General features: G+C 53.3%; 1 protein-coding gene across 1 annotated transcript in view; it reads right to left on the reverse strand.

Annotated features, from left to right (window-relative positions):
- Positions 1-22,566, reverse strand: part of LOC126933656 (kelch-like protein 29) — a 58,668-nt gene extending 36,102 nt beyond the window's left edge. The window contains exons 1-2 of the mRNA XM_050753658.1: positions 22,425-22,566; positions 18,864-19,376 (exon numbers count right to left, since the gene is read on the reverse strand). Coding sequence (XP_050609615.1) covers positions 18,864-19,376; positions 22,425-22,446 — 535 coding nt within the window. The 5' untranslated portion in view covers positions 22,447-22,566. The remainder of the gene's footprint in view (positions 1-18,863; positions 19,377-22,424) is intronic.
- Between the last annotated feature and the right edge of the window lie 1,299 nt (positions 22,567-23,865).

A 23,865-nucleotide genomic window follows, 5' to 3' on the forward strand; every position in this document is an offset into this window, starting at 1 on the left:
GAGATCCTTCCCAGGACAAGTGCCCGGGGGGCACTGTGGGGGCACCTCTACTCCACCACGAGTAAGGCCATGTCCTTCCAGAAAACTGACCTAGTCCCAGGAGCAGGATTACACACTCATTGTCCTTCTGCCACTGCCCATGCCAGGAGGGATTCAGGCCCAGCCCCAGGTGCAGCTCAGCAGGGCAGGGGCCTGGCCCTGTGATGAACGCACGCAGGGCGAGGCCATGCCAGGTGTGCAGGTGCAGTCTGTCTGCGGGTGGGGATACAGCGGGCCCCTTATCAGGCGTGTGGGACCTTCTGAGGTTGGGCTTCTCTCCTGTTGAAACATTTTTCATGTTTTTTTTTTTTTTTTGAGACAGGGTCTTGTTCTGTCACCCAGACTGGAGTGCAATAGTGTGATCATAGCTCACTGTAACCTCAAACTCCTCGGCTCAGGCAATACTTCCACTTCAGCTTCCCAAGTAGTTGGGACTACAGATGCATGCCACCATACCCAGCTAAATGTTTAAGTTTTTTGTAGAGATGGGGTCTTGCTATGTTGCCCAGGCTGGTCTTAAACTCCTGGCTTCAAGTGATCCTCCCACCTCAGCCTCCCAAAGTGCTGGCATGACAGGTGTGAGACATCATGCCTGGCTTCTCTTTTCTCTCTCTCTTTTTTTTTTTTTTTTTTTTTTTTCTGAGATAGAGTTTTGCTCTTGTTGCCTAGGCTGGAGTGCAATGGCTTGATCTCAGCTTACTGCAACCTCCACCTCCCAAGTCCAAGTGATTCTCCTGCCTCAGCCTCCCAAGTAGCTGGGATTACAAGCGCCTGCCACCACGCCTGGCTATTTTTTTTTTTTTTTTGTATTTTTAGTAGAGGTGGGTTTCACCATGGTGGCCAGGCTGATCTTGAACTCCTGATCTCAAGTGATCCACCCACCTCGGCCTCCCAAAGTGCTGGGATTACAGGCATGAGCCACCATGCCCGGCCAGCTTCTCTCCTTACTGACCTGGGAAGAGGCTGTGGAACCCCCAGCTTCCACGTGAGCCCCAACTGCCACCTGCCACAGGGGAGGGGCTGGACTCCCAGAAGGCTGGAGCCTGATGAGCTGGGGATTGTGGGGACAGTAACCTGTGCCCCTTGTCCCTTTTGGGCTATGAGAACCAGCTCTTGTTGGGATGGAGTGTTCGCCTTCCTGGAATTCTCCTGCCTCCCCAGGCCTCTCTGGTGGGGCTTGAACACTTGTTTTTGGCAGCTCCTCATGTGGAAGCTCTGGTTTCTGTTTGGCAGCTGCAGGGGTTCCGGGGATGGTGGCTGGGAACCCTGATGAGCCCACACCCGACTTTCCCAGGGAGGACAAGCTGCCTTGGCTCGGGTGGGAGCACCTGTGTAAATCAGAAGAGACGGGCTGAGGGGGAGGCGGCAGGGAGCTGAGGTGACCTGAGCCACCTTGGGTAAAGCCAGATGTGATGTCAGCATACTGTCTCTCAGTTGGTGAGGCAGGGGGTGGTCCATGCCTGCCTGGTCTCTGGCCCAGGCCATGTCCCCAGGACCCTCCACCTGGGAGAGAAGAGTGAGTCACAGAGAAAAGACCTGTCTGCCCTAGGCTGGCACTTGGGCCTGGGGGCTTCCACATGGTGTGAGGGTCCAGGGAAGCTTTCTGGAGGAGGAACAGGCTAAACACAGGTCTAGATAGGAGTGATGTGAGGGGCCCTGTGAGCAGGTGCAGCGCTGCGGCGCACAGGTGGCCTGAGCAACAGGTGAGGGGCTTAGTGAGAAAGGAGGACCCCTGAAGGGCTCCAATCAGGGGAGGGCCTGGCCAGTGGCGCATTAGGAGGATTGCTCCGACCACGGAGGCTGGAGGAAATGAGGAGGCAGCACGCCACTCAGGGAACCCTGAGAGGTGGGAGGGAGAACTGAGACCACAGAGGCTGGCCAGGCCTGGAGGAGGGCCTGGCTGCAGGAGGCCCTGGGGAGGAAGCCTGGTGGGCTGGATGATCTCATGGGAGGCTCAGGGCTCTTTAGCACCAGGCACAGTTGGGCACGAGTGAGGGCACCGCCTCTGATCTGGGACCAGCTGCTCATTTTCCAAATGGGGAAGGGAAGCAGGAGCTGAACTGAGCCGAAGCCAGGCCCCTCTGTCCTCACACCGGACATGCACCTGCCAACTACCCAAATGACCAGACCTGGGACTCAGCGCTGAGAATGGAACAGTGAATATGGGGTTGAGGACAAGGCTCTGGGGTGAGGGCCCTGCTGTCACTCAACTGCCTGGTGTCCACCCGCTGACCCACTGGGTAAGCATGGGAAAGTTATCTGACATTTCTGAACCGAAGTTTCCTCCCCTGTAAACGGAGGTCATGAACGTACCCACTTCAGAGTTGTAAGAATTAAATGGGTCAACACATGGAACATGCTAGAAGAGTGTCTGGAAGGTAATAAGCTCAGTAAGTCCCCCAGCGCCACTGCCGACGGGTTGCTCAAGTTACACACTGCACAACTCCAGGGGGTGCCATTCAGCTCACCCACATCCTAGGTTTCCTTCGTTATCATGACAATTTTCTGGTAGGTGGCAGGCAAGGGTCCTAGAAAAGGGTACCTTTTTACATTTCATACACAGTTGCTAAATTGGTCAGCGGCGGGGGTGTTCTAAAGTCACTCAGTTGAGTGGGGGAGACAGACATGAAAATAGACCATCAAGATGCTGGCTGGTGGGGAGGATGAGTGAAGGCTGCGCTGCGCTGGGGTGAGCTGAGGAGAGGCTTACTCTTCCACGCTGAGGCTGGGGCCTCTCAATTCTGACCAGAAAACCGGGATGTCACAGACACCCTGGGCCTCACAGGTCTCTCCTGAGGAGACCTGGTTCCCAGGCCCTCCGACCGGCCCAGCAATTTGAGCGGGGCCAGGCCGTGAGGCTGTGGCTTCAGTTCCCAGAGGCTGAAGTCCCCTTTCCTCTGTGTCAGCGTGTCAGTGTGAGTTCCTCCGCCTCTGCACTCAGTTCCTCCGCCTCTGCACTCAGTTCCTCCGCCTCTGCACTCAGTTCCTCCGCCTCTGCACTCAGTTCCTCCGCCTCTGCACTCAGTTCCGCCGTGGGAGAGGCAGGCGGACACAAACTCAACAACCGGAAGGCCTCTCAGCAGCGGCGGCCCCTGAATGGCTCATCATTCACCTCCCATGACGGACAACGGGACGGCCCCTCATGGACGGCCACCTCCCCTGCCCCTCCAGGCTGCTTCAGCCCAGGAGAACGGAACCTCGTGGCTCTGCGCAGAGGAGCCTCGGCCGGTGTCAAGGGGACGTGGGGCCTGTGCTGAGCACCTGGGAGGCGCTTCTGTGAGCCTTGTGGGGAGCCAGAGTGAGGCTGCTTGCCCTCTAATCTGCTGCCCCCCAGCAATCGGCGAGGCCAGACCTTGTCACTCTGTCACCCACAGACTCAGCAGCCTGTGCTGACGGGGGCATCTTCCCCACCCTGGTGTCCAGGGCTCAGGGGCTTTTCCTCACCAGCCTCTGACGCTCAGGCAGGGCTTTGGCTCTGGTGGCACAGGCGGGGAGCTCTGGAAGATGCAGACCCCCATCCTGGAGCTGGCCTTGGTGGGGGAGGGTGGAACCCTTGAAGGGAGTGAGTAGGGTTGGGGAGGACGATGGGGAGGAGGGTAGAGGAAGGATGGGAAGAGGCGGATGAGTGGGCAGGAGGGGGAGGAGGGAGGAGGGCCAAGTGTGGACAGGGCACACAGAAAGGGAGCTCACAGGCTGTTCTGGGTGCCGTGGAGCTTGAGGGGCCGAGATGCACAGCCAGCTGGCTACACTGCCCCATGGCTCCTCAAGGCCCATTGGTCTCAGAGGCCTGGACCAACCCTAACGGCTTCTGTTAGGCAGCTGAGAGACCAGGCCAAAGCATCCACCTTTAGCCTTCTTGCTCCTGCTGCTGTCAGAGCCTCAGAAGCCTGGAAGGCTCAGCAAGGACACCCCGGTGACCAACCAGCCTTCTCAGGCGAGACTGGTCCCCTACTCCCGAGGCATAGCTCTCAGTGCTCCGGGGGAGCACCGGGCCCAGGGGGTGAGGAGATGGCAGCCAGGACTCTCTCAGGGAGTCCCAACCTCCCTCCCAGAGAGCGCCAGTGAGTTCTTCCTGCTCTACTGGGCTCCTTCAAAGCTATCAGCACATGGTTAATCTTCCTTCCGTTCAGAAATGCAGAGTAATTTGCCCGAATGGGGATTTCTGCATATTTATACTAATGTCTGTGTTTAAAGCTTATGAGACAGAGAATTGCTGAGAGATGTCCATTAGCAATATATACAGACGGCAATTATTTCTTTATGGTGTGTGGTTTGACTGCAGAATACTTTATTTCAATAGAAGTAGTGGGCTTTGCCTACTGTGTTTTCTTATGTGCCAGGAGAAATCAATAAGAACAGTAAAGAAGTGAAAAGAGGCAAGAATAAAAGGACTGTGCCCTTTTAGGATACGGAGAGCCCTGAATATGCTACACCGCAAACTGCCTTTGTCCTGAGAATCTAAATGCATGTGCCCGGGTTGGGGGAATTCAGTACATTTAAGGATGATGCTGAAAACTTGTAAACCTTCCTCAGGAAGCCTCAAATTTGTTCAGCCCAGGAAGAGCTGGCAGGGGTGCCTTGTCAGAGACAAGCAGGAAAAGGGAGTAAGGGGTGTCCTCAGAGGACCCCACTTCTGGCCTCTACTCCCCAAACCCCCATTTCCACCCTAGGACAGAAGCAGGTTTTGATCTGAAACAAAGTAAGCCCTAAGACTAGAGGTTCATAGACCAAAGATTTCTGGAATGTTCACGGAGGATGGTAGAAACCAGTTTTTAATTTTTTTTCCTGTTGGGGACGAGCGGAGGGGAAGGAAACAGGACTGCTCCAAACTGATGAAACACCATGCAGGTGGGGAGGGCCAAGCCCTTCTTAGGGAGTTTCAGTGTGGAAGATGCTCAGCCTGGGAGATGCCAGCCAGAAAGCCTGGGAAATTCCTCCCCTCTGCAAGCCCCACCCCGTGCTAATCCTGGCTCCACCTCACCTCCGCCCAGCTTCTCCTGGACTCACATGACTTTTCTATATTGGTGCCCAGGAGCTTAAGGCAGACGAGTCTTAAGCGGGCATCGCAGACAGACTGGACACCTGTGCAGTCTGGAAGAACTTCTCAGCTGTCAGCCATGGGAAGGCGATCACTCAGCCTAAGGTGTTCCAAAGAGGCAGAACTGTCCTAAGGGGCTCTGCAGACAAGAATGGCCCCAGAAGTTGGGTGGAGGAACGCACATGGATGATGCGAACATGATATCTGACTCTGCGTGGCAGCAAGCTGCTGCTGACATTTCTCATTCCTGCTCCGGGGAGCTGCAGTGCCTCACAGCCCTTCCCCTTCACCTTCCCTCACATCCTTCGGTCCTACCAGTTGGCCCTCTGCTCCAGGGCCTCTGCTCTGCTGCAACATCTGGGCAGCATCACTGGAGCACAGCCCACCTCCTCCGGGCCAGCATCTCCCATCGCGTGGCCTCCTCAAAGCCGGCTTTCATCTGCCGGTGACGGTCCCCTTGGCGGGTAGGCACTATTCTTTTCCGGCCCCAAAATAGTTCCCTGAAGTCGACGCTGACTTCTCACTGCCTTCTTGCACAGAAATCTCTTCCAAGAGGCGCTGGGGTCCAGAAGAGGGACAGATGGTCCCTTTCTTTTTATAACACGGCCAGTCTTTTGAAGTGAAGAGCTATAAACACAAGTTTTGTCTTCAGCAGATGTTCTGTGGGCACAACAAGTGCCACTTTGTGCTCTTAAGCAACTGCGAGTGGTGGTAACCGGGAGGAGTCTGAGACTGGGCAGAGCTTTGGTGCATCTTTGGGGGTCTAGGGGCTGTCGCATGACGATTCCCGTTCAGGCTGCAGTCAGATCTCACGTCTCTGCTCAGGCAGTTCCAGGTCTACACACTTCCTGGAAACCATGTCTGCTTACCCTACCAGAGCCCGGGGACCGCCCCGCACCAGTTCCGCCTGTGCAGTGGCCATTTCTGAAGTGCTGGCAGTCTAGCTGTACTCTTGTGCAGCTCTGCTAGCTGATCCTGAGGTAGGGGCTAAAGGCTGAGGGCTGGGTGGATGCTCTTCCAGAGGCCCACGGACCATTGGTATCACTTTCTTCCTGGAGCTATTTATGCCGATTTGGGGACCTTGCTAAGAACAAGAATGGCTGGCCAGGCAAGACATCTGTGGAGCTCCCAAGGAGCCGTAGGCTGTGCTAGATGTCGGCGGGAAGCCAGTTCCTAGAGCTCTGTGCTGGTGGCTCCTCATTCATCGGTGACAGGAACACTAAATGGATGTACTGCTGTCTGGTAGATTTCAAGAATTCAATTCATTTTAAAGGGCATAAGCTCAATTAATAGGCCTCATCAACTTCAAAGACGTATCATCTTTGCACGGAATTGGCTCCTTCACAGGATGACTGGCTCCATTAACTTTACTGCATTGGCGACGCTCTGATTAAGGCGTGGGAGACGGAGCAACAGCAAGGACTCCCCAGGGCCGCCGGACTCCCAAGCTCCAGTGGCTTTGGCGGTGGCCAGTGCTCTGTCTGCAGCTTCCTCAAATGGCCCAATGCCCCCTGTGCTACTTTGGGAATTCCATCTACCTACCCACCCATCCATCCACCCAACCATTCCAACAACAGTTTTGGAGATGAGGAAAGAGCCCGAGAATCGCCAGCTTATACAGAGAAATATCAGCCACGAGACTGTAGGAGACGTGAAACAGCCACTTGTGGGACTTGCCCGTCCTTAGCCCAGACATGCCTGGTGACCACACAGGCTACAACAGTAAGCCTCAAGGTGTGGTGAGGTGGATAGGGTATGGGCACTGGAGGCAGGCAGCCTTGAGGCTGACCCACGTTACCAGCTATACCTGGGCAGGGTCTTAAGCCAGGCCTTGGTTTTGCATCCATGACTCTGCCTCACAGGGCAGAAGCAAGGAATACATAAATACGGGGTGAATATACAAGTAATATAAAGTGGTAGGCACCTACAAAACATCCACCCCCACCTCTGTTCCCTTCCGGAAGATAAGGCTGCATCTCCCAGCTCTGCCCACCAGCTTCCCTGGAACGGCACTCCCGACCCCAGCCTGAGACCAACAGCAGGGTTCCTCAGGCGGCATCACTTCAAATCCTCAGGCGGCATCACTACTACAAAGACCCAGGGGGAGGCCACATGTCCACGTCTCTGCTTTCTGGGATCAGTGCCATCAACTAGGAATCTTGAAGGTAATGAATATCTCCATACAAAAGAAAGACTGAAAACATAGAAATTATTTTTGGATCAATCAGAATTTCTGAAACCTGCCTGTTCACATGAGCAGATGGATCAGGAGCCTTCAGAATCACCATGGCAATTCCTAAACTGAGGGGCGTGTGAGGTCTGCAGCAACAGGTTCTATTTGGGGTCTGAAAAGAAAGCAAGGCAAGCCGGGGATGCTAACTGGGCCAGGGCCTGGCTCTTGAAGGTGCTCTGGCCTCCACTGGAGAAACATGGCTCCCAGGAAGGAGCTGGGTGATTTAGTTTTTTTTAAATTTATATTTTGAGTTAGAGTCTCACTCTGTTACTCAGGCCAGAGTGCAGTGGTGCAATCTTGGCTCACTGCAACCTCTACCTCCTGGGTTCAAGCGATTCTCGTGTCTCAGCCTCCCAGGTAGCTGGGATTACAGGAACCTGTCACCATACCCGGCTAATTTTTGTATTTTTAGTAGAGATGGGGTTTTGCCATGTTGGCCAGGCTGGTCTTGAACTCCTGACCTCAAGCAATCTACCCGCCTCAGCCTCCCAAAGTGCTGGGATTACAGGTTGCAAACCACCGCACCCGGCCGAAGCTGGGCAATTTAACCAGGATATAAGGGCCGTTTTTGGAAACCACTGTCGCCACAAAAAACACTCATCTGATATTTGTAGAGACCTGGAGGGTGGGAATCCGCCCAGGAGAGTTCGCCAGGCAGGAATTCCAGAGAAGCCGCTGACATGGGAAGTGATGAGGTGGGGGCTCCCGTATTCTCGAGTGAGAGTTTGCCCTTGTCACCTTTTCCTCTCCTTTTGGGACGATGTCTCCTCCCTCATCAAATCATCCTCTGCGGCCCTGGCTGACCTTGCCCATGTGGCGTCATGTGTGACTTGGCCCCTGTGAGTCGTGCGTGTCTTGTCCCTGCTCTTCCTCCCATTCATTCCTTGTGGAGCTGCCAGTGAGTACAGAGGGCTCCCGGTGGGATGCGCTGCTCTGATCCCAGCGGCTGGCAGTGTGCACCACATGGGCAAGCTTGGAGAGGCTCAAGAGCTGGCCCAGTGCGGCCCATGCAGATGCGGGGCTTGTCCCTGTGGAGTTCTCGGTCTGTGGGAGGAGAGAAGGGGTCTCAGATGGACAACTCCTAGCAGCAAATGAAGCAATTCCACAGGGCACCATGGCATAGGGGTGGTTTCACAGGGAGCTTTCCAGTGACAGATTCTGGGGGAAATGTGACAGCTAGGTGATACTTCTGAGCCTCAGTTTCCTCACCTGTAAAGTGAGGTTTTCCTGGATGACCGTGGGTAGCATCCTACTCTGACACGCACTATGGTGGTGAAGGACGGAGGTAGAAGGGTTTGAACGGAGCAGATGTGTTGCTGCTCAGGAGTAAACTCCCATCAGCAGAGAGGAAGGTGGTGAGTTGCTTCAGTGTGCACAGCTGGAGCATGGGAGTAGGGTAGGTGGGCTGAGACACACCTACCTCCTAGACTTCAAAAGGAAATAATTCAAAAATTCAGAGGGAAAGTTCGCTTGCTCCCAAGTTAGGGGCAAAAAGCTGCTGGAATGAAGGTGGGGTTGGGGGTGTCTCGATCCTGATAAAAAGGAGGAGGTGGGGACACCGAAGAAACCAGCAGAGTGGACAGCAGGACTTTGGAGAGAATTTTTTCTCTTTTCATTTCATTTGGAAGTTTAAGTGTGTATTTGTATATCTCTGTGTGTATAAATGTGTGTTTTAACCAAATAAGCCACAATTATTAGAGAAAAGTTAGAATATCTGCAGTGTGATGCTCAAGACCAAGGAAGTGACAGTCCCTCTCCCTGGGCCACCTCAACTGTCGCCTGGTATCCCTTTAAGAGGCACTTGACAGGCTGGAGCATGACCAGGGAGGACATGCACATGGTAAATGGGTCCTTCGCAGGATGGGCAGCTGAGGCCACTGGAGATTTTTGGTCTGGAGAGAAGGAAATTCTGCCATCCTCCCAAAGCTGAAGGGCTGTCATGTAGAACAGGAACCAGCTTTGCTCTGGATGGCTCCAGAGGGCAGGGCCATGGAGTGACAGGAAGAGACAGCTCTTAACCATTTAACAGGACAGACTGTCTAGCAATCGGTGGTTCCTGCTTAGTTCCCAGTGGTGACGGTAGATTCCCTCCCAGCATGAAAGTTCTATGGAAAAACAATTAACCCCAAGTGTGGATGATTCTAATCATGGGAAATATATTCAATGCTTAGTTAACAAAGCAGAGGGAGCAGCCTGTAGCTAAACCAGGATAAAAATGGCAAAAGTGCACTTATGAAAAGGTTCAAGCTAACCACTGAAAACACCCACAGGTAGAAGTCAGACATTGTAACTACATGGGAACTGTGCCTTGTGAGGGGCTACCCTTTCCATCCACCAGCTAGACAGACTCGTAGACTGTTATGGACTGAAACGTGTACCCTCCCATCCCAAATTCCTATGTCAAAGCCCTAATCCCCAGTGTGACTGTGTCTGGAGAAAGAGCCTTTAAAGAGGAAATTAAGGTTAAATGAGGTCATAGGGTGGGTCCCTACCCAGTCGGACTGGTGTCCTTCTAAGACCAGGAAGAGACACCAGGAGTGCTCATGCACAGAGGAAAGGCCATGTGAGGATACAGCGAGAAGGCGGCTGTTTGCAAGCCAAGAATCGAGGCCTCACCAGAAGCCAACCCTGCCCGCGCCTTCATGTTGGACTTCCAGCCTGCAGAACTGTGAGAAAATACATTTCTGTTGTTTAAGCCACCCAATTTGTGGTATTTTGTGATGGCAGCACAAAATGAAAAGTTAGAATATCTGCAGTGTGATGCTCAAGACCAAGGAGGTGATAGTCCCTCTCCCTAGGCCACCTAGCCTGTCTCCTCGTGTCCCTTTAAAAGGCACTTGACAGGCTGGAGCATGACCAGGGAAGACACACCTTAGCAGACTAAGATGTAGCCATGGTGTTGACTTTGCTGATGTTGGTGAAAATGAATATACACTGGCATTGTGTGTAGCCCTGGATCTAGGGCATTAAGCAATGACACTGAGAGGTCATTTGGAGGAGGGGAGGGCAAGGTAGTGAGAGGCCTGTGGGCAGAACCAGACTGTTCACAGTGCTGTGCTTAGTCATCCAAGAGGCTGCCAGGACACTGTAAAAGGAAGGAGCATTTGCCTTGTGGTGTACTGAAAACACTTGGGCTTCCCTTGAACACAGACATAATACAAATGGTTTAAAAATATAAACATATATTCTTTTTCAAAGAAGAGAGTTACACGAAGAAAACAGGCAATGACAACGATTTCAATGGATGGCGACCTTTCAGCCATTTTTTCTTCAAGCAATTTACACAATGTTTTGTGCTCCTAAAATACTCTGCTTGTATTATTTTTACCCCTTATATTTCTAGAATAGTGAGTGTTCTCCTGAATGGAATGTAATTTCAACCAGATCGTTTCTCATTGAACCAGTTTTGTGCCATGTTTTCTCCAGTTTTGTTTCCTATTTGGGGTGCCATGATGTCCTTCCCTCCCCATCACACGGGGACAAGCAGCACACATCCCACGCCGTGGCCCAGCTCACCTTCTCGCAAAACTCCTCCCAACCTCTAGAAAACTCTAGGGCTCAGTCCAGCATGGCATGCTTTTCCTGGCACAGACAGCAGATGCCAGATATTTAAATAGTGGTTAGGCAATGGGAAACTCGCCATTAAACCCCTGTCATGACAGGAGAGAGCGGGGTGCACAGAGAACTTGCTGCCCATGGATATGCACCTGATTTCCCTGTCGGGGGTTAATGGCCCCCAGTGTTTTCTACCCAGCTCAAAGCCCCTGAGGATCAAGGAGGTCTTCACCTTGCAAGACCAGGATGGCCTCGGAGACGATGGACTCTTGTGCAAGATCTTGGGTTGTTACCCCAGCAAACACTGACTGATGAGGCTAAGAAGTCAGCCAAGTAGCCCGAGCAGGCTCCCTGGGCTTGGCGTGCCAAGCATTCAGAGAAAGGGATGGCTTGGGCCTTTGTGCTTAACTCACTAGCTGACCCTGTCTCAAATCAGGACAGGCCCTGCAAACTGTGTGCACACACGTGTGTGTGTGACTCTATGATAGATGGATCTATTGGAAAATCATAATTCTGTGTCTCTGGCACTTCCCTCAAGCATTCTTTCCTAAGATCGGGCATTTGTAGAACCACTCACTGTCCCCTTAACTTTCCTGCAGGCTCTGTCTAACCTGGCCCCTCTTTTCTCCAGCCCCTGAGCCCTTATTGCTGGCACCCCCTGGTCTCCCCAGCTCCCCCAGGGCAGACTTGCACCTCTCTCCCAGGGCCTGGCATGGCCACAGGGCTCATGTGCACAGGAGCGCAGACTGCCTGGGGCATGCAGCTGGCACCCTGCCTGTTTCTTTTGCCTGGCTCAGGAGAGAAGCCACGTGTGGGCTCTGTGCACAGGAGGTGCCTAAGACCACAACGTGATGGCTCAGTAAAAACTTGGTGGTGCAGCAGGGAGGGAGGGGACAGGACTCAAGCTCCTGAGTGGCCTCTGCGTGTCACTGACCTGGAACCTCACGGGTTACCCTGCCGGTGTCTGCTGGGGCCTGCTGCTCCTGAGGGAAGACAGTGTCTAGGATCAGGGCAGCTGGCTTCCTGCCGCGGGTCAGCACCATCACCTGAAGCCCCCAGGAAGGAAATGTCCCCGCCCTTGGCTCCCGTCGGAAGAGCCCTCTCATCCCCATGGGCAGCGTGACCTCTGGCCCTGTCAGACAACTGGGGCCAGAGCAGGGCTTCTGACCTTGAAGATACTCAGTAGAGATTTGGGGCTGAAAGGCCATATGCTCCCGCAGCCCCATAGAGAGCGGGCCCTGGGTGCCTCGCTCTGCCTGTGCCCTGCTGAGCAGGCTGGGGCAGCCAGGGGTCACCTCCTGCTCCCAGGATGACACTGTTCCTGGGTGGTCCAGCGGCCTTTGCGGCATCTTTCCGCTTGCCTGGTTCACTCATAGTCAAATGATCTGTTAACAAAACTGTTAAGCCCTGGACAACTCTCCAATTACTGATGAACAAGCCCCGTGAGGACAGAGCCCCGCGAGGAGGGGAGGCTTCCTGAGCAGGGCTGGGGCAGGTACAGCTCAGGCGAGGACGAAGAGCCTTGTGCAGATGGAGTTTTGAATTCCACAGGCTCTGAGACACACACTGCCTGCAGGAGGGTGTGTGTGTCAGGGGTCGGGGCTGGAAAGTCAGGGCAAGGGTGGGATGGCAGTTTGGTTTCAGATCCATGTTGTGAGCCATTTAGTCAGACTTGGAGATTATTTTGGACAACCCTGCTTTAAAAGCAGTGGTGGTCCTGAGGTTAAGGTGCTCCAGACCTGCTTTCTTCTCCAGAAGTCTTTAGGATTTACAGTAGTGGTCATAACAACGGCTAATATTATTTGAGCCTACTGTGTGCCAGGCACTGGGCTAAGACTTTACATACATTATTAAATCCTCAAAGCATGTCTATGAGGATGGCACTATTACCTCCAAGTTATAGATGTGGAAACTGAGGCTTAGAAACACCCATTTTCTAGCAGAAGTTCATGGGGTTAGTGGGAAGTGGAGTTTGAATTCTACCCAAGCAGTCTGCTGCAGAATCTGGGCTCTCAACCACCATCCATGCTGCCAGCCACACCCTCCTATTCAACTCTCTCTGCCTGCAGCTTTGGCTGTTTGGTCTGGAGGAGCCAGAGAATTCTTTTGGTCCCATCTATTGATGTGGCCATGGAGGACCTGGCCCCGGCGGGGTCCCTGGAACCCTGATTATCAAGCTGAATGCCACGGGATACTGAGAGCCCCTGGGTGGAGGTAGGAGGAGCTCTCTCAAGACAGATAGCTCCCAGAATTAGGGAGAAGCTCCTAGCAACAGGCTGCTTCCTGCTGGTTGTTATGGCCAGTGGAGGATTGTCAAACATTACAATGGGAGAAGGGGATTTTCTTCTGTTCACGGTGGATGCCCTGGGAGCTAGATGCTTTAAATATCATGATATCTCCTGGGACTCATCAACCTGGGATGCTAAAAGGCCATGGACACTGAAAGATGGCCCTGGTACCAGTAAAATAATCACAGTGAACAGTTTTATAGTGATTCCTGCATGCTAGGCAATATACTAAGCCTAGGAGTACGTAAAATAACTCAATCCTCACAACTGTAAGAAGTGGGTTCTATTCTTCTCCCCCCTTTACAGATGAGGAAACTGAGGCAGAGTTCCAGAGCCTGTACGGTCTGGGGCAGGATGTAGTGGAGGTGCTTGGGTACAGAAGGAAGTCTGAAACAGATGGACTTCTGTTCCTAGAGGTGTGGGTCAGGTGTAGGTGGGTGACGGGTTGCAGAACAAGCTCTCCTAAGGGCACTTTCCATCCTCGTATGCCTGGGGCCCTGAGCACTGACCTGCTTTCATGTGAAGGGAAGTGGGAAGTCACAGAACCCTGGTGGGTAATTCTCAGCCCAGTGCTTTGTGCTCACATTCATCAGATGCTTCTGGGGCATCTCTGAGTGCGAGCACTGGCTCGGATGCTGAGCGGGGAGTGGGGATGAGATAGCGTCCTTGCTGCCCCTGACCTCAGGGGCTCACAGTCGAACAGTCTCACAGGCACTCGACCAAGCGCACAGCTAGCGCACAGCTAGACTGGAGAGCCAAGGCCTGGGGTGCTGTAGGCAGCCTGCGAGCAGAACAGCAAAGGACGAGTCAGCACTGGTCATCATCCCCAGAGCAGCTGGGTCGTTGGACAGCGTGTGGCAGGGCCAGACCTGCATTTTGAAAAATCACTCTGGCTGCACCATAGAGCCGGACTGGAAGGAATGTACTGTGGGCTGGGAGGCCAGCGTGCAGGCCAGAGGTGACGATGGCCTGATGGTGGGCTGGTGAGGGAACAGAAGAGCAGAGGAGAGATACGTAGAAACCTGAATTAATTGAGTTTTCAGACTTAGTGCTAGAGGTGGACACAGGGCTGGCCACAGACGACGCAGGCCTTGAGTTTGAACCCTGGATGAATTCATGTTGGCACTTCTAAGGCACAGACACAGGAAGAATAGGTCTGTGGGAAGACAATTTCCGTCTGGATAACATTCTGTGCCTCTGGCCTGAGTGTAGGCGAACAGCTTTATCATGCATTCCCAGCTTCTTCCAGAATATTTATGGAGGCTGCGGAAGAACAATGTGCCCTGGACATGTCAGAGTGTGGGGCAAGGAGAGATGAGATCAGTGCCAGGCCTCATGCCTGGGGAAAGCCATCCTGAGTCCTCCTGCCAGAAAAGGGATGCATCCAACCTCCCTTTTAGGGAAGGGGTCCCCATCCCTAAGTTAAATGGCTTGACAGGGATTGCCAGCCCTGTGAACAAGCATGGGCTTCTTCCATCTCCTCTGCGCTGGGGAGGGCCTGGCCTTCTGCCCCTTCCCTAGCCTCCTTCTCTGCTGAACTCTCTAGATCCTGGGCCAGAGGCAACAGTCAGAGCTGCTTTTGGTGGTAAGCAGGCACAGTGCTACGTACGGTCATGTCCACAATCTCACTCAATCCTCCCCGAGGCCCTATGAGGGTGGTACTGTCACCCCCACTCTAAAGACGAGGAAAGAAAGGATCAGAGAAGTGAGGAGGCTTGTCCCAGTCACACGGCTATTCCCTGTGCCTCAGAGTATTTTCACAAGATCTCATCACTGTTACCTGTGAAGACAGGGGCGAATGTGGCAGCGAGGATGAACACCGTGCCATGGGGTGGAGGTCCAGTGCCAACATGGGAAGGGAGGAGCTGGAGAACCAAAGGAAGGGGCTGAGCCATCCCTCTCTTCCAGTACGGCTTCCCAGAAGGGAGGCCAAGCCTGTAGATGGATCCTCATGACCCCTCACCCTAGGCCTGCAAAATATAAAGTAAGAAGAGATACCTTTCCCTGCTCAGGTTGACACGGGCTTTGCTTTCTGGTCTAGAAGCAGGTGGGAGCAGGTGCAGCCTGGCCTTTCACTCCAAGCCAGGCAGGTGAAGACACAATAGCCTTTCTGCGACGCTCCACTAGGCCTGGAGCCTGGTACTTTAAAAGGTCCCCATGCATCCTCTGAGCCACCAAAAACTGTCTGCCAAAGGCGGCAGGGGTAGAAATAGCTACATTCATAGCCCGTGCTATGGCATCAGGCACGCACAGCTGGGTTCACGGGGTCCCAGGCGTAGTAACACTGACTCCAGGTCTCACCCAGGCCTGAGCTTGGCCACACCTCTCCCCACGTGTTAGCTCAGCGGTTCCAATCCAACGACGAGACAAATGTCTTAGGTACTTCATAACAGGATTCAAATGGAACGAATTCTTTTTTCCTCCCTTATCACTTTGCACACATGAAATCTATTTTTAATTAGCTTTCAATATATCATCTAAAAAAAAATCCTACAGCTTGCTCCCACCCCCAAATTGTTCTTAGAGAAAGATTTGTCTTGTACGTTTCTTAAGAAAATCTATATGTGCTCAATGCATTTAAATAACACTCATTAAAGTGAACGGCGCACAAGCTGGCTTCTCTAGTCACAGATGAGAGACAATCGCTTGACCTATTGCAAATCAAAAAGCATTTCCACGCCACCTTTATTTTTCAACTGGTTAAGTTTTAAATTAAAGTCCCAATGCCCTTTTTGGAAAAGCAGACTAGTAGGACCCCAACTGAAATTTTAGCTCAGTGGATCGGAAGATAATTACAAGAAACAAAATGTGAAATTTTAAATCAGGGCACTAATGAAGTCTAAAAATACCAGTGGCCCATCCCTCTGGCTAGCAAGACCTGTTCTTCATGGAGGGGAATCTCCCCATAATTACTCAACCCTGGGAGAGGCCAGGTTGTCACGTCAAACAATCGCCGGGAAAATCAGGGACTTTAATGAGCTAGATCTCAAGGCGTTGCATGGTGGATCTTATTATAATGCTGGGCAAGGTTTCAAACAGAGAACAGGAGAAAAGGAAAGTTCTTTTCTTTTCCAAAGTGGAGTTCTGACTTGTGTTGACGCCATCACGCAGAGCCTCCTGTTCCCGCCTGGAGCCAGCTGTCTGTCATTTAGGAGTGTGAAATCAATTGGGCTTCAGAGATGTAAAATCCTAAGGGGCAAAATTAAAAGTGACCCAAATCCAAGCCCACGTGGTCCTGTTAGGAGCATGACTCTCACACGGCAAGTTTCAAAGATTTAGTTTCAAAATTCGGGTTTCTTATTTTAAAAAATATGCAGTTGTTTGACATTAGGTCTGACAGACAAATTATAGCTTCAGCAATAAAGGCTTTTAAGATTAGAAATGAAAAGAGATTTACTTATACATTTAAAAAAAAAACAAAACAAAACCCACCCAGGCTTGAGTTTGGAGGCATTTGTAGGCGCATGCATCACTCTTTCTTCCCCACAAATACAAGGGGATAAATCAACTGATGAGGCCGTAAATAGAGAAGCGAGTCACATGGAATTTCAAGGAAAGAGCCAGTGTGCTGGCAACCTCTGGAAATCAGGGTGATGGACGGGTCAGTTGTTGTCACTGACTGGTGGGTCTCGCTGGCTCACCAGAAGGCAGGGCTGCACCACACTTTCTAGGTCCACCCCATCCCTGACCCTCACCTGGCCCTCAGTCTGCCCAGTGGGGCCTGGCAGAGGGAATATTAGCAGGGCCCCTATTTCTTGTCCCCTCCTGTCTATTGGCTCAGGACCACAGAGGATGGTTCACACCCTCAGACCCCCACACAGAGGTTACAGGAACAGCTCTGCAATGGTCATGGACCCCGTGGGCACAGAAGTCCTACAAGGTCCTGTCCCTGCCACCTGCGTCTTTCTGATCTCATGGGCTCAGGGCTGACAATGTTTAGCTGCCTGCACCCAGCAGCTTCAGTGGGGTGGATCCCAGCTTGGTGCTGAGCCCCAAACTAGGGACTCCAGTCCTATCTCAGCTAGTTATCTTTTTGCACAAAACAGCTCCTTTTCCTAGATGCATGCCTGGAACGTGGCAAGCCAGCAAGATCTTGCATTAGCCCTAGAAGACCCCAGAGGGGCGATGTGGGGAGAGAATATGCCTCCTGGTGCCTTGGGCTTTGGCATAGCCTTGGAAGCAGGATTCCCACTGCCCAGTTGTCAGAGTTGGTGACTCATGAACTGGAGCTGGGAGTAAGTTTCTTTCTTTCTTTCTTTTTCTTTTTTTAAAGGGAGACGGAGCTTAACCAAAACAATTCAAACAAAAAATCAATTTAGTCATTTTTTAAAAAAGATCTTAAAGCAAGAGTTTACCAGAATTTAGAGGTAATTTTCTATAATTTCGTCATTTAAAACTAGTGCTGATTTCCAAAACAAAAGCAGTCAGGGCTCAGTCAGATTGGGAATTAAACCCGACCGCAACCAGACACGAGCTTTATTGTTGGGATGCTTGACAAGGCCTGAAAATTGCTTAAAATGACAAAGGAAGAGACTTGGGAGAGAACACAGGAGAGTGGCCAGTGGGGTTCCTTGCTCTGCTGAGAGGCAGAGCCCCCCAAAATGCTATCTCGAGGGGTTTTATGTGGGAAGGCTGGGAAGCTGTGCCCAGAGATGCATACTTTCTAGGACCGTCTAGTCTCCTCTTTCAAAGGAGATGTAGATACCCCACTGGGGCAGACTGCTTGCCGCGGACTCTCCTGCCCCCTCCCGCTAGGGAGCTGCCTGTACCTGGCAGTGGCCCAGCAGCCTTCCCCACCGCATCCAGCAGGAGCAGGGACTTGGCTTGTCTGGGGCGCTAAGGGCTAGGCAAACATATAGCAGAGGAACCCAGCAAGCCTCATATGTGTGCCCTGGTCCTCCTGTCCCCTTCTGCCTTCCAGTCTGGACTGATCCCTCATACAGACATCAAGAACCGTAATCCTGAGACTGGGAACTCCAGCTAGGACCAAGTCCAGCATGCATCCTTCCAGAGGCTCTGTTCTGAAGGCTTTACCTTCAAGTTCCCTGGAGTGAAACTCCTCTGAGGCTGGGGGAAGAGGGTTAACTGAAGGCTGAGGCTGGAGGTGCTCTTTCCCAAGGTCTCACAAAGTCACCCCTGGATCCTTGAAACGAAACATTCAAGTGCCTCAAGATGGTCTGGGAACGTCTCCTGGGCCTAACTAAATTGCCTTGGGCACTGCTCTCATCTGATGGCATGACCGAGGGTGCTTTCCCTGGGAAGGACACAGTTCATGCTCTGAATTTCCTCGTGGGAACATGGAGAAGGCCCCAAAAGGGACTGTTCTGTGGTGCCCTAAGAGTGGATGACTCTCACCCTTTTGCATCTTGGCCTGACCTTGGGGGTTGGAGGTGAGAATGGCCAGGGCTTGGGCTGGAGGGGGCGGGCTCTGGGCTTTGCAGGCTCTCCCTTCCTTCCTCTTCCCAGGCTCCCTCTTCTTACCCAGGCGCATTTCCCCACCTTCCTTGTCCCGCCCTCCACACTTTTCCCCTCCTTCCCCCATCTCAGGCCAGTTGTCTTGGGCAGGCAGAGGCTCCACTGCAGCCTCTGGGTTGGGGAGGCCAGTGAAGGAGCTGGCATGAAGCACACTCCTGTCCTGGTGGTGTTGCAGTGACCGCGCAGGGAGGTGCAGACGCAGGCCTGTGGGCAGGCACGTGGCAGCAGGACTTACCTCTGGGGTGCCCTGGGTCGGTGAACTCATACTTCCCCACGCCAATGGTCCGCAGCATCTGCAGCCCGTGGGCCGAGTCAGTTGTGGGGGGCCCATTGGTGGCAGGGGCACCACTGGGGAGAGTGGCGGACGGCTGGGCTGGCGGCGGTGGAGGCAGCAGGGGCCCTGCCATGTGGCCGTTGCCCACAGCGGTGGGTCCTGGGCGGGCCACCTGCCCCACACCGGGCAGTGTGGACACGGCCAGGGGCTGAGGGCTGGCATACAGGGCCTGGGCGGGCATGTTCACCACCACGCTGCTCAGTGGCTGAGAGGGCGGCTGAGGGAGCGAGTAGTGGCCTGGCATCAGCGGGAGTTGGGGCCCCACGTGGGGAGGCAGTGAGGGGGTCACCCCAATGACCGGGGCCTGGACGTTCACAGCCGGGCTGAAGGTGGGAGGCTGGGCCACTCCATAGGAGTGTGCGATCAGGGTGGGCTGGTTCCCGGCGGCCACCGTGGTCACCCATGGCCCTGTGCCTGCAAGGGAGATGGAAGAAACGTCATCTGCCGGTTACATATTCACTCAACAAACACTGACCACCCCAGGCCCTGCACTGGGTGCTGGGTCACAGAGGTGAATGAGACACCTGCGAACAGGAACTGACCGATTAGGAATCTGTGATCGTGGCAGCCCAGGATAAGTGTGCTGGGGGTCTATGAACAAACAGCTATTGGGGCTCAGAGGAGGAAGCAAGGCATGCCTGGGAGAGGTGCGAGGCAGCAGAGCAGAGAGAAGGAAGCAGAGCCCTTTGAGAGACTTGGGGACTTGGGTTCCACTCTCAGCTCTGCCATTTAGTAGTTAAGAGCCTCAGGAGCAAGTTCTTTTTTATTTTATTTTTTGAGACAGAGTCTCACTCTGTTGCCCAGGCTGGAGTACAGTGGTGTGATCTCAGCTCACTGCAACCTCCACCTTCTAGGTTCAAGTGATTCTCCTGCCTCAGCCTCCTGAGTAGCTGGGATTACAGGTGTGCACCACCATGCCTGCTTAATTTTTGTATTTTTAGTAGAGACGGGATTTTTCCATGTTGGCCGGGCTAGTCTCGAACTCCTGAGCTCAGGTGATCTGCCCACCTCAGCTTCCCAAAGTGCTGGGACTACAGGTATGAGCCACCGCGCCTGACCTCAGCAAGTTCTTATTTCCTCTGAGCCTCATTCTTCTCATCTATTAAATGCCATTAGCAATACCTACCTCGGGGGACTACTGGGAAGAACTGAATGAGGAAGATGTATTCAGAACAAAACAAAACAAAACTAGCAGAGTGTCTGGCAGGTGGTGAATTCTCCATAAATGCTGGGGTTTCTCCTCCCTTTCTGCAAGCTCGCCTCTGAGGGAGGCAGGGGAAGGGGATGGTGGAGACGGGGGTGTTCGCTGGGCCCTCAGGTGAGGGCACTGGAGCCTGGTCCTCGCAGGAAGGGAGGGGCCCGGGTGGGGGACGTGTGGAAAGGCTGGCCAGGCCTTGCTGGGGAGGGCGGGCCTTGTGCTAGGCAATGTAGGCACGGCCAGCCCTGGGGGAAACAAGAGAACTCCACTTTAGTCCTTAAGAGAACTTTGGCTGAACAAGGTGGGGTCCAGATACACCTCTTGAGAGCCGACACAGAGGCGAGGTCAGCTGTGCCAGGCGGGGTGACCTAAGGGGGCTTGTGAGGGAAACTGGGAGATACCATGACAGGGGAGGCCAATCTGGGCTGCCTCTGACTGAATGGGCCTGGGTCCAGGTCTCCATGGCCCAAATGCTACCTTGGCTTTCACAGCTGCTCTGGGGTGGCAGTGTAGACTGAGGATGGGGAGAGAGAGGGAGTAGGGGGCAGAGGGCCACTCAGCACCACAAGCCCCACAGGATAGAATGTGGAGCTGGGAGCTCCCTCTCAGAAAGAAAATGGCGCCAACGTGGGGCAGGAGCTAAGATGGCGGGTCACTACCAGACCACTGTCCAAGGGAGAGCCACTGGCTGGTGGTGAGGAGCGAGGCTCAGAGTCACATAGACCACGGTACGAGGCCTGGGTCGCCCCTTCCCAGCCGAGGGACCGTAGGCCCAAGCTTTTCCCGAGCCAGTTCCGTAAGCATTGCGATGATGCACAGAACAGGACACGCGATACATGTGCAACACATATTTATGATTTTGATAATGAGAGAGGTCAGGGAGAACTGGAAGCCAAGAAACTTCAGTGAAGTCATGGCAAGATTCCAGAACGGGCTGCTGATGAGAACTGTCCCCAAACCTGAAGAGGGGAGGTGGTGTCATTATGAGCCAGCCTGGGTGTCTTAGGCACGAGGCATGTCATCCCAAGCTCTGCTCTTTCCAGGATTAGCCAGGGAGCCTGGAAAAATGCGTCACAACTTCAGAGCACAATGGGCGGGGCCCCAGGGGACTCTGTGGCGGAGACACAGAGACACAGTGCCATGGAGGTGATTTACTTATGATGTGGTGAATGGTCCAAGGGTACAAGAGACCTAAAGAGAAGCCTCTAGTTATATGTGGCAAGCTCCCAGCATTTTAATCCGTGACTTGGTCCTGACGTGGAAGACAGGACCACGTCTGCAGGGAACATACTTGGGAGGGGTGGGGTCAGCAACAGAGGCTGGTGTCTAAGAGATCCTAACAGCAAACAGGGGGACACTGATGAGGGCTTGCTATCGGGTCCCCAAACCCAGCTGCCTAAGCCCAACTGTGAGGATATGAACAGGGGTAACTGTAGCTGCTGGGGCATCTTGGGGTACTGTTGAGGCAGCATGTGACGGGGCTACTAGCTGAGCAGTGATGAGACCAGAGGTGCTGAAGGAAGCACGTGCCGGGCAGAGCACTCATGGGCTATTTGCATTGAGTTCTGGACGCTGCACTTCAAGAGGGATGCAGGGGGCAGAGCAAAGCCCTGGAAGGCAAAGGGCCTGGAATCTATGGGCTGTGGGGCATGGCTGAATGGCCTGGGGTGTTTATCCTAAGACTTTGAGAGGGGCATGAAAGGGGTCTCCTGGCACCTGTGGGGCTGTTGTGTGGAGGGGCAAACTGAGGTGTTCTGTGGATCCTAAGGGGGGGCTCTGGGGCCAACGGGAGATAAAAGAGAGGGCATTCATTATGGCTGGAGCTGTCCAAAGAAGGGCTGGGATGTTGTACGAGCTGGTGAGTTAATTCCCAGTTCCCGAGGGTAGAACACCCCAGTTGTCATACAACCATTAGCAAGGAAAAACCTTACTGGAAGGCATGTCTCGAGAAATTTGTTATGAATCAGAGTACCCAGGTTTGGGAACGATGATTCAAAAGAATCCGGAGCCAATTCAAAGTCACCCCGATAATGTCATTCTCACTCCCTTTGCTCTCTGGAGTCCTTGAGTAGCAGAGAAAGAAGTAGAGAGACAGCTCCTTCACAGGGAATTACACACAGTGCCTTTCCCCCGAACCTGACGAGGGGGCTTCTGAAGGCCCTGGGGTCAAGACCTGCTGTGCAGGAGTTGGGGTCCCCAGGAAGCCCCTAGCTTCCCACCAAGCCCTGGGCTCAGTCGTTTCTATCTGCTGACGAGGGACGTACCTGGATTGTCACTCTCCCTCATCTGTTTGGAGGGTGGCTCATCAGTGTCCCAGGGTGTGGACTGATTGATAGGCGTCTGCCCCCACCGGATGCTGGTCGCCAGTCCCTGGGACTGACTGTCTGCCTTGGAGATGCCAGGAGCCTGTGGGAAGCAGATGAGGAGGTGAGCATGGCCTGGCCAGGGACCATTCTCCAGAACAAGACTCCCTAGGAGGGACCTAGCCTCCGAAACAAGCCTCCCGTTGCCTAAGCTTCGCCCACTGAGCACAGGGTCAGAGACAGAGCCTACTATGGTTCTGCCATAGTAGTAGCAGCTGGGACCTCTGCTAAGCTCCTGCCTCTAAGAACACCCAGGCTAGTGCCTCCCTGGACACCCTCCGTGGCCACTCACTCTACCAGCCCTATCACAATGCGAAGAGCATTCTGAGCTATGAGATGGGATCTCCGGCCCTCGGACCATCCACAAACCACAGGCACACAGATGCTACCAACTTATCAGGGCATGTGCTGAGCACTGTGTGCCCAGCCCAGCCTCTGTGTCACCACTGGCTGGCTCTTGGACACGGGAGAGGACAGCTTTCCAAGGGGCCACCGGCAGGCAGCAGGTGAGGGACTTTATACCTTTCCCATCCTGCCCCCACTCCAGCCTCTGAGGCCCAGTCGTCCTATGGAGGAGGCGTGGGGAAGGTGGGAGCTGAGGCCCATGGCGGGGACAGCTCAGATACTGCTCCTAGGTGGACGGTGGGACCCTCAGCTCCTCTGTGCAGGAAGGAGGCAGGCTTTCCGCTCTGTGAGCCCACTCTCTAGCTCAGATTTGCAGATGAATGAAAAAATAAACCTCAGAGTGAAAAAACAAAAACAAAAACCAAAACCACCAGGACAGCATTTGTCTCCCTGAGCCACAGCCTTATAACGGAATATTATATAGCTATCAAAAATCATGTGTGAAGAATTCTTGATGACAAAATGCTTACACTATAATGTTTAATGAGAAAAACAGGCCCCAGAATGACACACAAATGGCCTCCCTATGCAAACACGCCTGTGTCAGACAATATATGTAGGAGGGAAATGACCAAAATGTTAACAGGGATGTTATTCTTGGGTGAGGGGATTATGGGTAACTTATTTTATTATCTATACTTTTCCGTATTTTCCTTTTTTTTTTTTTTTTTTTTTTACTATGGCCATTATATATATAGGCAAAAAACAAACAAACAAATGAAAATACTCCTGGAAACATGCTGGAGAGGTTGGGATAAGATACCTGGGATATGCGGGGGTGTGGGTGTCAGGACAGGTGGCCCTGGGAAGAGTGAGCACAGTTCCCCAGAGCACAGCCAGAGCCCAACCAGGTGTGGGATGAGGGGTGGACACGGAAGCCCACCGGGAACAGCCACAGAAGAACACAGGAGCCTCCAGGGGCATCTGCAGGCCTCTC

Source organism: Macaca thibetana, chromosome 13, assembly GCF_024542745.1.
Source record: "Macaca thibetana thibetana isolate TM-01 chromosome 13, ASM2454274v1, whole genome shotgun sequence".
Taxonomy (NCBI): Eukaryota; Metazoa; Chordata; class Mammalia; order Primates; family Cercopithecidae; genus Macaca; species Macaca thibetana.